The sequence below is a fragment of the Phalaenopsis equestris genome, unplaced genomic scaffold (genome assembly GCF_001263595.1).
Source record: "Phalaenopsis equestris unplaced genomic scaffold, ASM126359v1 Scaffold001135, whole genome shotgun sequence".
NCBI lineage: Eukaryota > Viridiplantae > Streptophyta > Magnoliopsida > Asparagales > Orchidaceae > Phalaenopsis > Phalaenopsis equestris.
The window spans coordinates 126,009-138,574 of NW_018165574.1; the positions used below are offsets into that span (position 1 = coordinate 126,009).

At 38.0% G+C, this 12,566-nt stretch overlaps 1 protein-coding gene across 1 annotated transcript in view; it reads left to right on the forward strand.

Moving 5' to 3' along the window:
* Window positions 1-12,086, forward strand: part of LOC110033317 (synaptotagmin-5) — a 75,616-nt gene extending 63,530 nt beyond the window's left edge. Inside the window, exon 14 of the mRNA XM_020737248.1 lies at window positions 11,686-12,086. Coding sequence (XP_020592907.1) covers window positions 11,686-11,901 — 216 coding nt within the window. The 3' untranslated portion in view covers window positions 11,902-12,086. The remainder of the gene's footprint in view (window positions 1-11,685) is intronic.
* Window positions 12,087-12,566: the final 480 nt, after the last annotated feature.

Genomic DNA, 12,566 nt, shown 5'->3' on the forward strand with positions numbered 1-12,566 from the left:
ATATATATAGTTATATTATTTATATTCATGATCCCCCGGCTCAAACACTTGGAATTATTGAGATAGGCATGGTTAGTCGGACGGAACTTCTAAAATTTGTTTACTAACACCAACTAATATCAAGATATTTGTTCATTAATCTTTTTAATATTAATAACTTATCGAACATCAAAAGGTCTATAAAGTACAAAAATATAAGCTAATTCGAAAGTGTAGAGCATTTCTAGTATAAGTATCAATCTTTTGTATGATTGCACCTGCAGTAAATCGTTTAACTTCTTTCACTTGTTTCAATTATGAAACTTTTTTTTTAATGTTTTAATTTAAATTATATTTATGAGTTATTAACAATTTAGTTGTACATCATACCTTTACAGTACATAATATAAATACTTTTAGATAACAATATATATGCTTATTAAACTAAGTGAATCAGTATGCAACTATTTTTTTTTATATATTAAAGAGAAAGGTACAGATAAGTTTGTATGGGTGGGCCTAAACACCCAACCCACACGGTATGCAACTATTTGAACTTGATCTTATTTGACTATTTCAATTTAAAAGCTTTGAACTTTCAATAACATCAATAATAATAAATCATAACATGCATGGTCCAATTCATTTCGATCTATTACACCCATGAGATTGCTAAATCGTATCATTAAATGTATTTCAATATCACAATGCTTTTTCATTTTACATGTGAGGGTGTCTCTAGCTAGTATCGTAGGAGATGAATTACATCAGTCAACTTGCACACGCAAGCACTTTAATGTAATTTATTTCAATTACATATTTCATATTGTTTAATATTTTTCTATCATATATAGTACATGCAATAAATAGTTTAAACATGATAAGAGACTTGTAATATTTATCTTGATGTGCCCAATAATTTCAATAAGAGAGAGAAATTATAATTTAATTTGTATTAAGAATTGATTTAACATGTTAATATTTGTGGGCTCTTAAAATTCATGTTGCGACCTCTCTTTAAAATGAATAAGAGAGTTTTACTTGAGGTTCTGAATTTTTAGAAGGCAGATGGAATAGTAGATAAGACATCTAGAGATTTCACCCTCATTTTACGGATCTTTAAGATGTGGCATTTGAGGTTTCCCATTTGCACATGCCATTATGGTTAATTATCCCTTTTGATGATGTGAGGGCTACCCGCGCTGCCCCATTTCCTCCTTTCCGCAGTACAGTACCATGAACCAGACGTGGGAGACGGGTCACATGAACAACACCGAATCGAACCGAGCAACTCCCCTTCCGTTTTGTTTCCAATTTTCATCATGTTTCCTTTAATCCTTTCTTTCAAATCATTTCCTATATATTTGTTGCAATAGAGCTTGATTCTAAGTTTTGGCTTATGTTTTTTGTCGGGACAGTTGTTGACTTCCTCTTTCTCTCCTCTAGAGTTGTATCCAAAGGCGGTTGGTGCTACGTTGTACCTCGTCTGAGGTGGTGATCTCCTTTCAAGGGATTGAGTGGTGTTTTGGCTCTAGCTCATTTCCGGTGGGGGTATTTATCGCCGACTTTTCCCATCCTCTGCAGTCTTTTGCTTAACTACTGTTGTCAATCTTGGCCTTCGGCTTCGCTGCCATCACCCCCCTTGCCCTCCAACTTTGCTTTCGCAGCCCTGCTAATCCTTCTTGTTGTTGTTTAGCAGTGTTCGATCGACTTCCATTGTTGCAACTATCTCCAAACAGTCTCGCAGGTGTTTTCTACAATTCCAATTGCCAACAACTCCTTCCACTCCCTCCTCTTCGCTGTCATCGCAGTTTGAACAATCCACCTTTTGCTATAGTCACCTAGAAATCCCTTGCCTTGCTGTTTTACTATTGCTTGACCATCCTACATCACTGTCGCAGCCCAGAACAATACTTTCCCGTTGTTTACTCGTTATCCAGCCCCTCCCCCTGCTGCCACCGCTTTCACGACCTGGTCTGGGGGCTTGGAATTACCAAGATGGGAGCTGGCGGTCGGATAGAGGAAAACTATCTAACAGTTTCATCTCATCAAATAATCCACCAAAGCACAAAAGATCTATTCTATCAACCTATCCAGCTCAACCAATTGGATATAGCCTATGATTTTCACTCAAATAAGCAAAATCATTGAAGAACATATCGGTTATAGTCATGAATGTAATATATTGCAACCTATCTAGCCCAACCACTCGGTTAGAGAAATCTAGTTGTAATCGCTTCCTTTGGGAGGCTGACTGGCCAAATGACGCAACATAGGATTTGGGTTACTTCTTTAGTGGCATAAGGTTATTTCGAGTGTGAATATAATAATATATTTGATATGACAATCATTATTTGTGAGCTTTGGTTAATAATAAATTTTCACCCTCGATAAATTATTGTAGAGGGTAGATATGAATTACTTTTAGCTTATAGAGATCGAATTTACTTGAAAATTTTATAGTTTGAAATTTTTTATTTTAAGATAGTCCCCTTCGGTTGAGATTGTCTTTAACACAATCATTTTCAGAAAGACCCTTTCAGTTTGAAGAAAACTGAATTCAATGTAAAATATAAGAGTTAGGGCGGTAGTAGGCAGTTGTTGGCTATCTTTGGCGAATGCTGGAGGAATTGGATACAGCGGGTTCAACCAACTACACTTTACTTGGCAATGTATTTGGAATTCACCCAAATCCATTTAGGGTTTGTTTGGGGTGGCTACATCATTTTAAAAATGTGGTTGTATGGTTATGGTGAAGAAAACAATTTCTTACAAAGTTGTGGTAATAATTATAAACATATATTATTTTCCATAAAATCAAACAAGAGCGTTCTTACAGTTACTGTACTTTAACATGCATGTTGAAAAAATTTAGCTTCTCATTACAAAAATTTCTAGAAGGCGTCAAATTACAGAAAACACAAAATATGAACTGAGTTAGCTTCTCAAAGTAACAGGCCCTAAATTTAGCTTCTCATTACATTAACAGGCCCTAAAAATTTAGCTTCTCATTACAGAAATTTCTAGAGCTATGGTGGCAATTAGAAATGTAAAGAACAGGCCCTAAATTTCAAAAACACAAAATATGAACTGAGTTAGCTACAAATGCACTGTTATTTTACTCTACATTTGAAATTCTTTCGACCATACCTCTAAATTCTCAAAGCACCTACAAAAGGAATTCAATGCACTTTTTTTGCAACAGACCAAACAACCCCTTAATAATTTTGTTATCTTGCTCACATCAATTTAACTTAATTCACGAAAGGGGCAAAATGTGTTTTTTTAGCAATTTTGAAGGTAATCAAGCTAATTTGAATTCACTTCATGTGATGCTTTGTTCAATGCCTCCCTTTGACTTTGAATTTTCTACTTTCACTTGTCCTGTGCAATGTTGTATATGCATAGGTCAACACCTTAATCGGGCATGCTTGCCCATTCATGTTTGCTCGAGTCAACTCTCCTCTCATCTCCCTCCCCCTTTTAGTCTCCCCTTTAAAATCACTAAATCGACTGACATTGGTTCAACTAAATCGATGTTAGCCGGTGTTAATGCATTTGTTTTTTTTAAACAAAGAAATGGATTTTAACAACCGTCTATATTTATAAAAAAAGTTATGTAACCTGATGCATGTCAGAAGATTCACGGCGGTAGAGTGATTATGTAGCGTCTTAATGTTGCCTGAAAGTCCAACACACTCAGATAATAAAAGTAACAAATAGAGACGCTAGAAGTTTTATGTGGAAAACTCTAGAAAGGGAAAAAATCCATAGAGCTTAGCCTAGCTGAAAAAATCCACTTTAGGTTGGTGATTACACGTCCAGACCCTTATCCCACAAGTGGCGAAAGCTACACAGTTCCTCGAAGTATAATGTTTTTATACCGAAGGAATGATTGCACAGTTTTTGGGTGAGGTTGTAGTTGCTAGTAGTTGCCGGAACCGTCTTCATGGCATGTCATTGCATCGTCTCAGGATGACGCACTGCTTTGCAGGATGCTTTGGTATCCTGCGACTTTGGTTATTACTCCACACACTGTTTTGTTACTCCGCAACATACGTCTTGATTCTGCACGCGGCTTCATTACAACGAGGAAGGGGCAGCTGATGGTGGTCGTCAACTGTAGGAGCGGGAAGCGTTCGTTGAATCTTCGGTATAGAAACAACGCTCTAATTTAGGTTCTTCTGATTCTCCTTCAAGCTCAAGTCTTCTTGTTATCGGCATAGGCCCCCCCTTATGAATGGGGCAAGACTCTATTGTAGAGTTTGGGAGTGCCTCCCCTGCAAATAAGTAAGAATTCTAGGCCATTCGATTGGTCGGCCTAGAGTTTTCAATGATCAAATGACATTTTCTTGACATTCAAGTGTCTTAACAACGTCAGACATTTATTGATCTTGGGTTTATTTGATTTGTCACGTTAAGACGCTCGATTTGATTATAAGCTTTTTCAGTTTTTAAATCCATTTGAACTTCTAATTGGGCACCAAAAGATTCCAAATATGGTTTAGCGGATCGATATGTGCTTGATTTGACTCTGATTGGTCAAGTTTGGTGTCATTAAGTCTGTCTCGTTTAGTTGGTTAGTTTGATTATAAATTTGTAGAAATCAGAATTTTAGATGATTTTTAATCGAATTTGAACCTTTCTTATTCAAAAAGTTGCCTCGAGATCCGTGTCATGTCTCGAGATTCATGTTGAATTAATAAAATTTATTGATAATGTAGTAGTTCCCCCTTATTTTTGGTCGAAACTGGGGTTTTCATCCAAAAATACCATGAATTTGGCGCTTTCATCTTTTGTTCATACATATATATATATATATATATATACATACATACATACATATATATATATATATATATACATACATACATACATATATATATATATATATATAACTTTATTCTATTATTTTTATTATTTTTAAAATTCTTTTGCTCTCCAATAGCGGTTAATGATGTTCGAAGGTGACGGTCGACGACTAGCGATGGCCAGAGGTGGTGGTGACTAGCGATTAATGGTAGACGTAGGTGGCGGTCGACGACCGACGATGGTCGAAGACATTGGTGACCGACATCTGATGGCGGTCATAGGCGACAATAGAGCGTCGGTGATTAACTGCAACTGGTGGTGGTTAGAGGGGGGCGGTTGGCAATCGACAACAATAGATGGCGGCGTCGGACGAAGGCATTGGTTGGTTGGCGTGTCGGGAGATCGTTGTTAGGTGGAACAGGTCCGACTTGTTACCAGGTTGGAGCAGGTCGCTGCCAGGCGGAATGGGTGTGTCTGCGACGTGTCAGCGAGTCGGGCTGGTCACCGGGTTAGTGCAACAGAGTGGGTTGGCGGGTCACTGGGTTGCCTTTACAGAGTGGGTCAGAACAGTTTGGTGGGTCACACAAACCCGTGGTTTATAACAATCTTGTACCAGACAGTGACTAATGCTTGGGTGGCAATCCGTGGAGACTCAATCGGACAACGTTTTTCACTGCTCCATGTCATGCAAATCATATGATCTGATGGCGTGCTGGAGAGCTGAAAAAAATTGCGAGTTAAGAGGCTCAAGGTGCAATTGCGGGACTTGATCTTGAAGAATTTTGAGTTCCATTCTTTCAAAGAAAAACTGAACCCTGCTTCAAGCTCCATCATTTTAGCCACGAGCAATTAAGTTTGTCAGACGGCGGGTTGAAGAGCTGAAGCAAATGAAATTCTAGGAGGCTCAAGGTGAGATTGCGAGAGCTTGATCTTCTGGCCTTTGTAAAGAGAGTCGCGTGTAGATGCCAATGGTTTGGGCCTGGAAGTACGGATGTAGCCTTTGTGTCGAGAACAACATGGGCTAATAGAGTCTTGTTCGCCAATGGGCAGTGTCTCTCTATGTCAAAGAAAATCTTGTTGACAGTAGATGGGCCACTGGATCAAGTTTTCTCCTTCACTAGGATAGGGCTTATCATGTGAGGTAAAATAACTAGGTAGATATAGAACATTTCTCTTTAAATAGACGTCTCAAGTTTCTCAATAATAGTATGACATTCATCTGTCCACTAAAAATCAATATTTTGAGCGCCTCTCAGTATTTTGAATAATGACAGGTACTTATCCTTAGAGCGAGCCAAGAAGCAGAACGAGGCAATTATGCGTCCATTAAAGCATTGCACCTCTTTGGTGTTCCTCAGGGGCACCATGTCTCTTAGTATCTTGATCTTCTTAGGATTTGTCTTGATCCAATGATGAGTGACCATGAAACCTAGAATTTTTCTCGATGTATATTGTAGCGGTAAGAAGTTGGAAGTATTGCTCCAGATGAGAGATGTGTGAGGACTCCTCCAATCGTTTTATTGGCATATCATCGACATACACCTCCATTGTAAGTCCGAAGAGATCTTTAAAGATCTAGTTCATGAGCGTTGGTAGGTTGTGCCAACATTCTTCAGTTCGAATGACATGACTTGGTAGTAATATAAATCTTTATTTGTTTCGAAGGATGCAACCTCCTCTTCTCTCATATTCTTTTTTATTTGCTTATATCTCAAGTAAGCATTAAGAAGTTGAGCATCTGGTGTCCTGGTGTGGTTTCAATAAGTTGATTTAAGCGTGAGATGGGGAAGTCGTTCTTTGGACATGCCTTATTTCCACTAGCCTTTTTAACTAAGATGAATTTTGTTAACCACAATGGGTGGTACACCTCTCAAATGAACCCTACTTTCATATGCTTATCGACTTCTTGTTCGATTGCTTGCGGGCAGTCTGAAGTGAAATTTCGCTTCTTTTGAATGACTGGTTTGAATGTCGGAGCTATTTTTAAGGAGTGCATGATATGGTTTTAATCCAGGCGTATTACTCGGGGTTCAAGCGAAGATGTCCCAACTCCTTTGAAGTCCGACCATTGCTAATCAAAGAGTAAGGAACTGAGGTCCACCGTTGTGAGGGATGATCACCCGAGAGTGGAACATGGATCAAGTCTTCTACGGGAGAAGCTTGATGGGATACGTCCCCATCCCAGATATTGAAGTTTCCGATGCTAAGCGTGACTGATGATTGCGGTTGGGCTTGCCAAAGGTAGCGCGATTGTGCTATATGTTGATTTTAGTGCACGACATCGATCTTGTCCTGAGTTGAGAACTTCAGCTTGAGGTGTGGCAGAAGTGACGATGTCGAAGATGGACTATAAGGGGCCTCTTGATGTTGGTGTTGTGTGTCGATTTCGACTTGACGAAGATGAATTGTTTGGAGTGAGTCATCTGTTCGGAAAATTCTCCCATTACGACGGGAAGATTGTTCATTCAAATTTTACTGGTTGATTATCGAACCCACATAATGCCTTAGATATGGGTTGAATTTTCTCCATTGTCATTCCCAGACCGAGGAAGGTTGTGTAGAATAAGATCAGCTGAGTTGTTGTCACTCAGAGTCTCTTCACATTATAATAAGGTTCGCCAATTCTTGCACTAACGACGACGATAGGGTCTTGGTGGGGGACTTGGGCTCCCTTTAGGTCAGAATCCTCGAAAGTGATGGGCTTGAAGCGTTGTTTCTTTTGCACAATTCTTCAATTGTGGTGATGAATACTTGGTCAAACATCGATGGGCCTAAATTGATTGTTTGAATTTTGCTAACGATTTGATGACTCCCATGTTGTTGTTTCTACATCAGTCGCCCCCTACTAGTGGGAGCAGGGGCGTTGTCCTTAGAGGCAAGCATTTCTTGCACAAACTGGTTCAAGTGCCCTTATCGAATCAGTATCTCAATTTTTTCCATAATCTACTTACATATGCTTTGGTGGTGTGACCACGTCTCCGGTAGAATTGACAATATTGCTCCTGATTCTCCAAGTTCTTCTCATATTTGATGGTGATTAAATATTGACAAGTCTCCTGATTCTCCAAGTTCTTCTCATATTTGATGGTCATTAAATATTGACAAGCGATGTGTTGAGCAACGTATATTCTTGTGTTCGAGGCTTGCGTCACTGGTTTGTAGGTCAGGGAGGGAGATCACGATTCCCTTGATGTTTAGACTTCTTTTGTTGTGTGGCTTGATTAGTATCCATTGGGTTATTATTATGCTTGGCCCCAAATCACTTGAACTGCTCCTTATGTGTGTTGATGACATCGTCTGCAGTGATTTGAGCTTGACACGATGAATGAGGTCAGCATAAGAGCAGATTGTCTCTCGCATCAACGATGAGTAGAAAGATCTTGAGTGAAGCTCTCCGACATAGCAAAGTTAAGTTTCCATCATGGGGAGGGGCTCGGTATGAAAATGCTCGAGTAGGGCATTTCCTACTAGTTGTTTAATTGGTGGTAAGTATGTTCCATTTGGTAGTAGAAGCATCGACTGTCGAGCCTCATGCAGAAGCTAAAGGATCTCATATTGAGACTCGTCCATATGAAAACATTTAATCCTCCAGAGATGGACCCGAGGCTCCTTCGCTTGCATGATAATGTCTTCCAGGGTGGGAAGAGGTGGAGGCAGAGGCTTGACGTGCTTTGTTTCGTGTTTGTCTTATGGAATGGTGAGTGCACTTAGAGCGGGATGCTCTGTTATTGCGAGTGTTGCGTCTGGTGATCATTCAACAAGCTCCACAAGTCCTTTAGTTGTGGAATTCTCTTTCCCACATATGAAACTAAATTGATGTGTGTTGAAAGATTCACGACGAAAGAGTAATTATTTTGTGCCTTAGCTTTGCATGAAGGTCCAACACATGCTTAGATAATAGAAATAGACAATATTTTTTTACGTGAAAAACTCCATAAAGGAAAAAAACCATGGGGCCTAACGTAGATGACATGATTCACTTTGAGTTGGTGATTACATATCTGGACCCTTGTCCACATATGACAAAGCGTTATACAGTTTCTCGATGTTCAATATTTGTTTGCCGAAGGAATTGTTGTATGGTGGTTGGGAGCGGTTGTAGTTGAGAATAGTTTTTGGAGCTGTCTTTGAGGGGCGTCACTACACTATGCTCAGGACGATGCACTACTAAGTTGGATGCTTCGACCCTCCATGAAGTTGGTCGTTATTTGGCACAGTGTTTCATTACTCCATAACGTACATCTTGACTCTACACGAAGCTTCACTGCAACGAGCAAGGGGCAGCTTACGGTGGTCCATGACGACGACCGACAAGTAGCGGATGATGGTGGTCGGCGATTGCGAGAGCTGAAAGTATTAGCCTGAACTTCGGTGCAGAAATGTCGTTGGAATTCAGCTCATGATCCTCCAAACTCAAGTCTTCCTCCTGTTCCCGGTCTAGGTTCATCTTCATGAAGGGGGTATAACTCTATTTATAAAGTCTGGGAGTGCCTATCTTGCAAATAATGAAGGATCACATATTACTCTATTGGAATTGGATGGCTTGGAGAGGTTCCATATTTGGACGACGTTTTTTGGACATTTAAGAGTCTTAATGATGTCAAAATTGAGTGATCTTGGTCTCGTCGGACTTGTCTCGCCAATATCCTCAATTTGACTATAAGCTTGTCAGACTTGGAATTCGCTTAACCTTTTAATTGGGCACTAGAAGATTTCATAAATGATTTAATGGCTTGATGTGTGCTTGATTTGACTCAGATTTGGTCAATTTTGGTGTCATTGGGTCTGTCTCGTTGGGTCAGATAGTTTGACTATAAGTTTGTTGAAATCCAAGTTTTTGATGATTTTTAATTGGAGTTTGAACATTTTTTTGGTCAAAAAATTACCTCAAGATTCGTTTCATGCCTCAAGATTTGAGCCGAATGATGAAAATAGGTTGATGGCGTATCAATACTTTCTCATATTACAATTGTATAGCTTTGATTTTTTTTGTCATGGCTCAGCCTAGAATTATCATGCGGTTGGACATAAACTCTAAATTGCATTTACTACCTTGAACTAATATCAGTATTTTTGTTTATTCTTCTCTTTTATCTTAATAGCTTCCAAAGCATCAAAAGTGCCACTAAATACAAAAACTAAAGTTAATTCAGAAGTAAAGCATTTCTAACGTAAGTACCATTCTGTTATACGACCGTGCCTCCGTGGACATATACTTCCTTCGAGTTGATATTCCCCGCCACTTTTTTGGGGTGTTTTGAAGGTTTATCCACAAATCATATTTATGATGAATGAACAACACTTAAATTTTACACAACAAAATCTTAAAGCATTTATTTACAAATTCTCATCCAAGTTTATCGAAGAGAGTAATATAAAGAAATTATTTATTTTAGTATTAGAATCAGAGTAAAATCCGTTGGAGAGTTCTTGAGAAGAAAGGTGTTGATATGACTTATATTCAAGTAATTAAAGATATGTATACTAAAGTAGTTACTTATGTTCGAACTAAAGGAGGATTGACCAAATATTTTCCTATTTCTGTTGGATTACATCAGGGATCGGCTTTAAGTCCTTATCTTTTTGCTTTAGTTATGGATGGTCTTACTGGACATTTACAGGAGGATGTACCTTGGTCTATGCTTTTTGCTGATGATATCCTTCCGATAAGACGAGAGAAAAAGCCTAGAAAAAACTTGAATTATGGAGGTCTACATTGAAGTCTAAAGGCCTTCATTTGAGTATAACTAAAACTGAATACATGAAATGTAATTTTAGTAGTAGTTGCTAGTGACAGAAGTGTAACTTTGGGTGATCAAATTATTAAAAGGTGTGAACGAAACGATTTAGATATCTTATTAAAAGGTGTGAACGATTTAGATATCTCGAGTCTGTTGTTCAAAGCTATGGTGATTTAGATAGGGGTGTAGTTGGTTGGTTTCAAGTTGGTTGGTTGAGTGGAGGAATGCTTCGAGCCTTTTGTGTGATAGAAAGTATCACTTAGACTGAAAGGAAAATTTTTTAAGTCGGTGTCGAGACCTACAAGCTCTATGGTGCTGAATGTTGGCCTTTAAAAGAGAACCCTAATACTAAGTTAAGTGTTGCCAAGATGAGAATGATTAGGTGGATGAGTGGCTTTACAATTAGAGAGAAAATGCGAAATGAATATATCCGTGATGGGGTTGGTGTAGCTCCTGTGACAGAAAAAATTAGAGAAAGTCGTCTTAGATGGTTTGGTCACATTAAGCGTCGACCATCTGATGTTCAATTAGGAGAGATGTTTTAGATTCAACTTCTGTTAAGAAAGGCAGAAGTAAACCTAGGAAGACTTGGGCTTATTGTATAAAAAATGATCTTAATTTATTAGAACTACATGAAAATTTGACACTAAATAGGACGCAATGGAGGAAAAGGATTCATGTAGCTGACCCCACGTAGTGGGATTAAGGCATTGTTGTTGTAGCATTAGAATTAGGGACTAAGCTATTTTTCTATTTAAACAAGGACAGATTTGTTGTTTTATGGAGCTTTGTCCTTTGCCAGTTTTTGTGGATTAGAAATCAGAATGAATGAACTTTAAATTCATGTTTAGAAAAATAAATTAAACAAATTATGTCCAATGTTTTGTATAAAGTGACTTAAACATTAAGAGCGCCCTCCAATGCTGATTCTTCTCAATAATTAGTATATACCTACCTGCATGGAGCTCTTTCCAAGTCCAAGATGTGGGACTATCCTTAGCTGTCATACAAAACCTCTAATTTTCTATTTATATACATGATCTCCATATTTTGCAAAGAAAACCTACCGTTCTGTTTTAAGGGAAACTATGACTGATAGATGCTTAAACCTCTCAACTAACCCTGGTTATTTTTATCTTTAAATGTGTCACAGATGAGGGAGATGCTAAAGAAGCTTGAAGGACTGGTACATGAAGGTGATACAGAAAGTTTATCCTTATCTATAAATGCACTGAAAAGCGCACAAGACGCGCAGGAAGGATATATTGTTTCCCTTGAAAGGGAGAAGACATTGCTGCTCAACAAAATAAACGAACTTGGTCATGAACTCATGAGGTCATCTTCATCTCCAAGCTCATCACCATACTGAAACTACAAAAATTAATATTTGCAGAATATTTATTATCTGCTAGTCTTAGCTCTTTGATATAGTAAGAAGCATTGTATATTCACAAAATTCAATTAATTTCATCTTTTTTTCCTCAATTTGGCTGTGGAACATCATGATGTGTTGCAGCTGAAAGGGTGAGACAGAATATAGTTTAGTTTTGTTTATTTCTAATTATATTTTTTCATGAATAGAAAATAATGGGACTATAACAACTTTAGATATGTCCCATCTTTACTTTTGCAAGATTCAGTAGCAGTGATGAATCCATTAGTTACTACTACAAAACTAGAAAGACTTTTTTTTTTCTTATTTTCTGGAAAATTTACATACACACATACCACAATTCTTTCACATTTACGTATCCGACCCTTATAAGTTTGATAGTTGGTACTTAAAAAATTTACGCATGAAAATGTGTATTTAACTTTTAAAGAGTTAAAGAGTGACATTTTTTATGTGAAATCAAAGATTTGAGGGTTCTGTTTGTAAAAAAATCAAAGATATGGTTATCAAATCCTAATCTAAATATGCTTTAATTGTTAAGTGACTTGAGTCCAGAAAAGAGAAGGTAAGGAATTAGTTCTAAATCACATTGTATTCATTAATCATAGTGCTGTGAATTCAGAACAAAATGAGGAACTCAT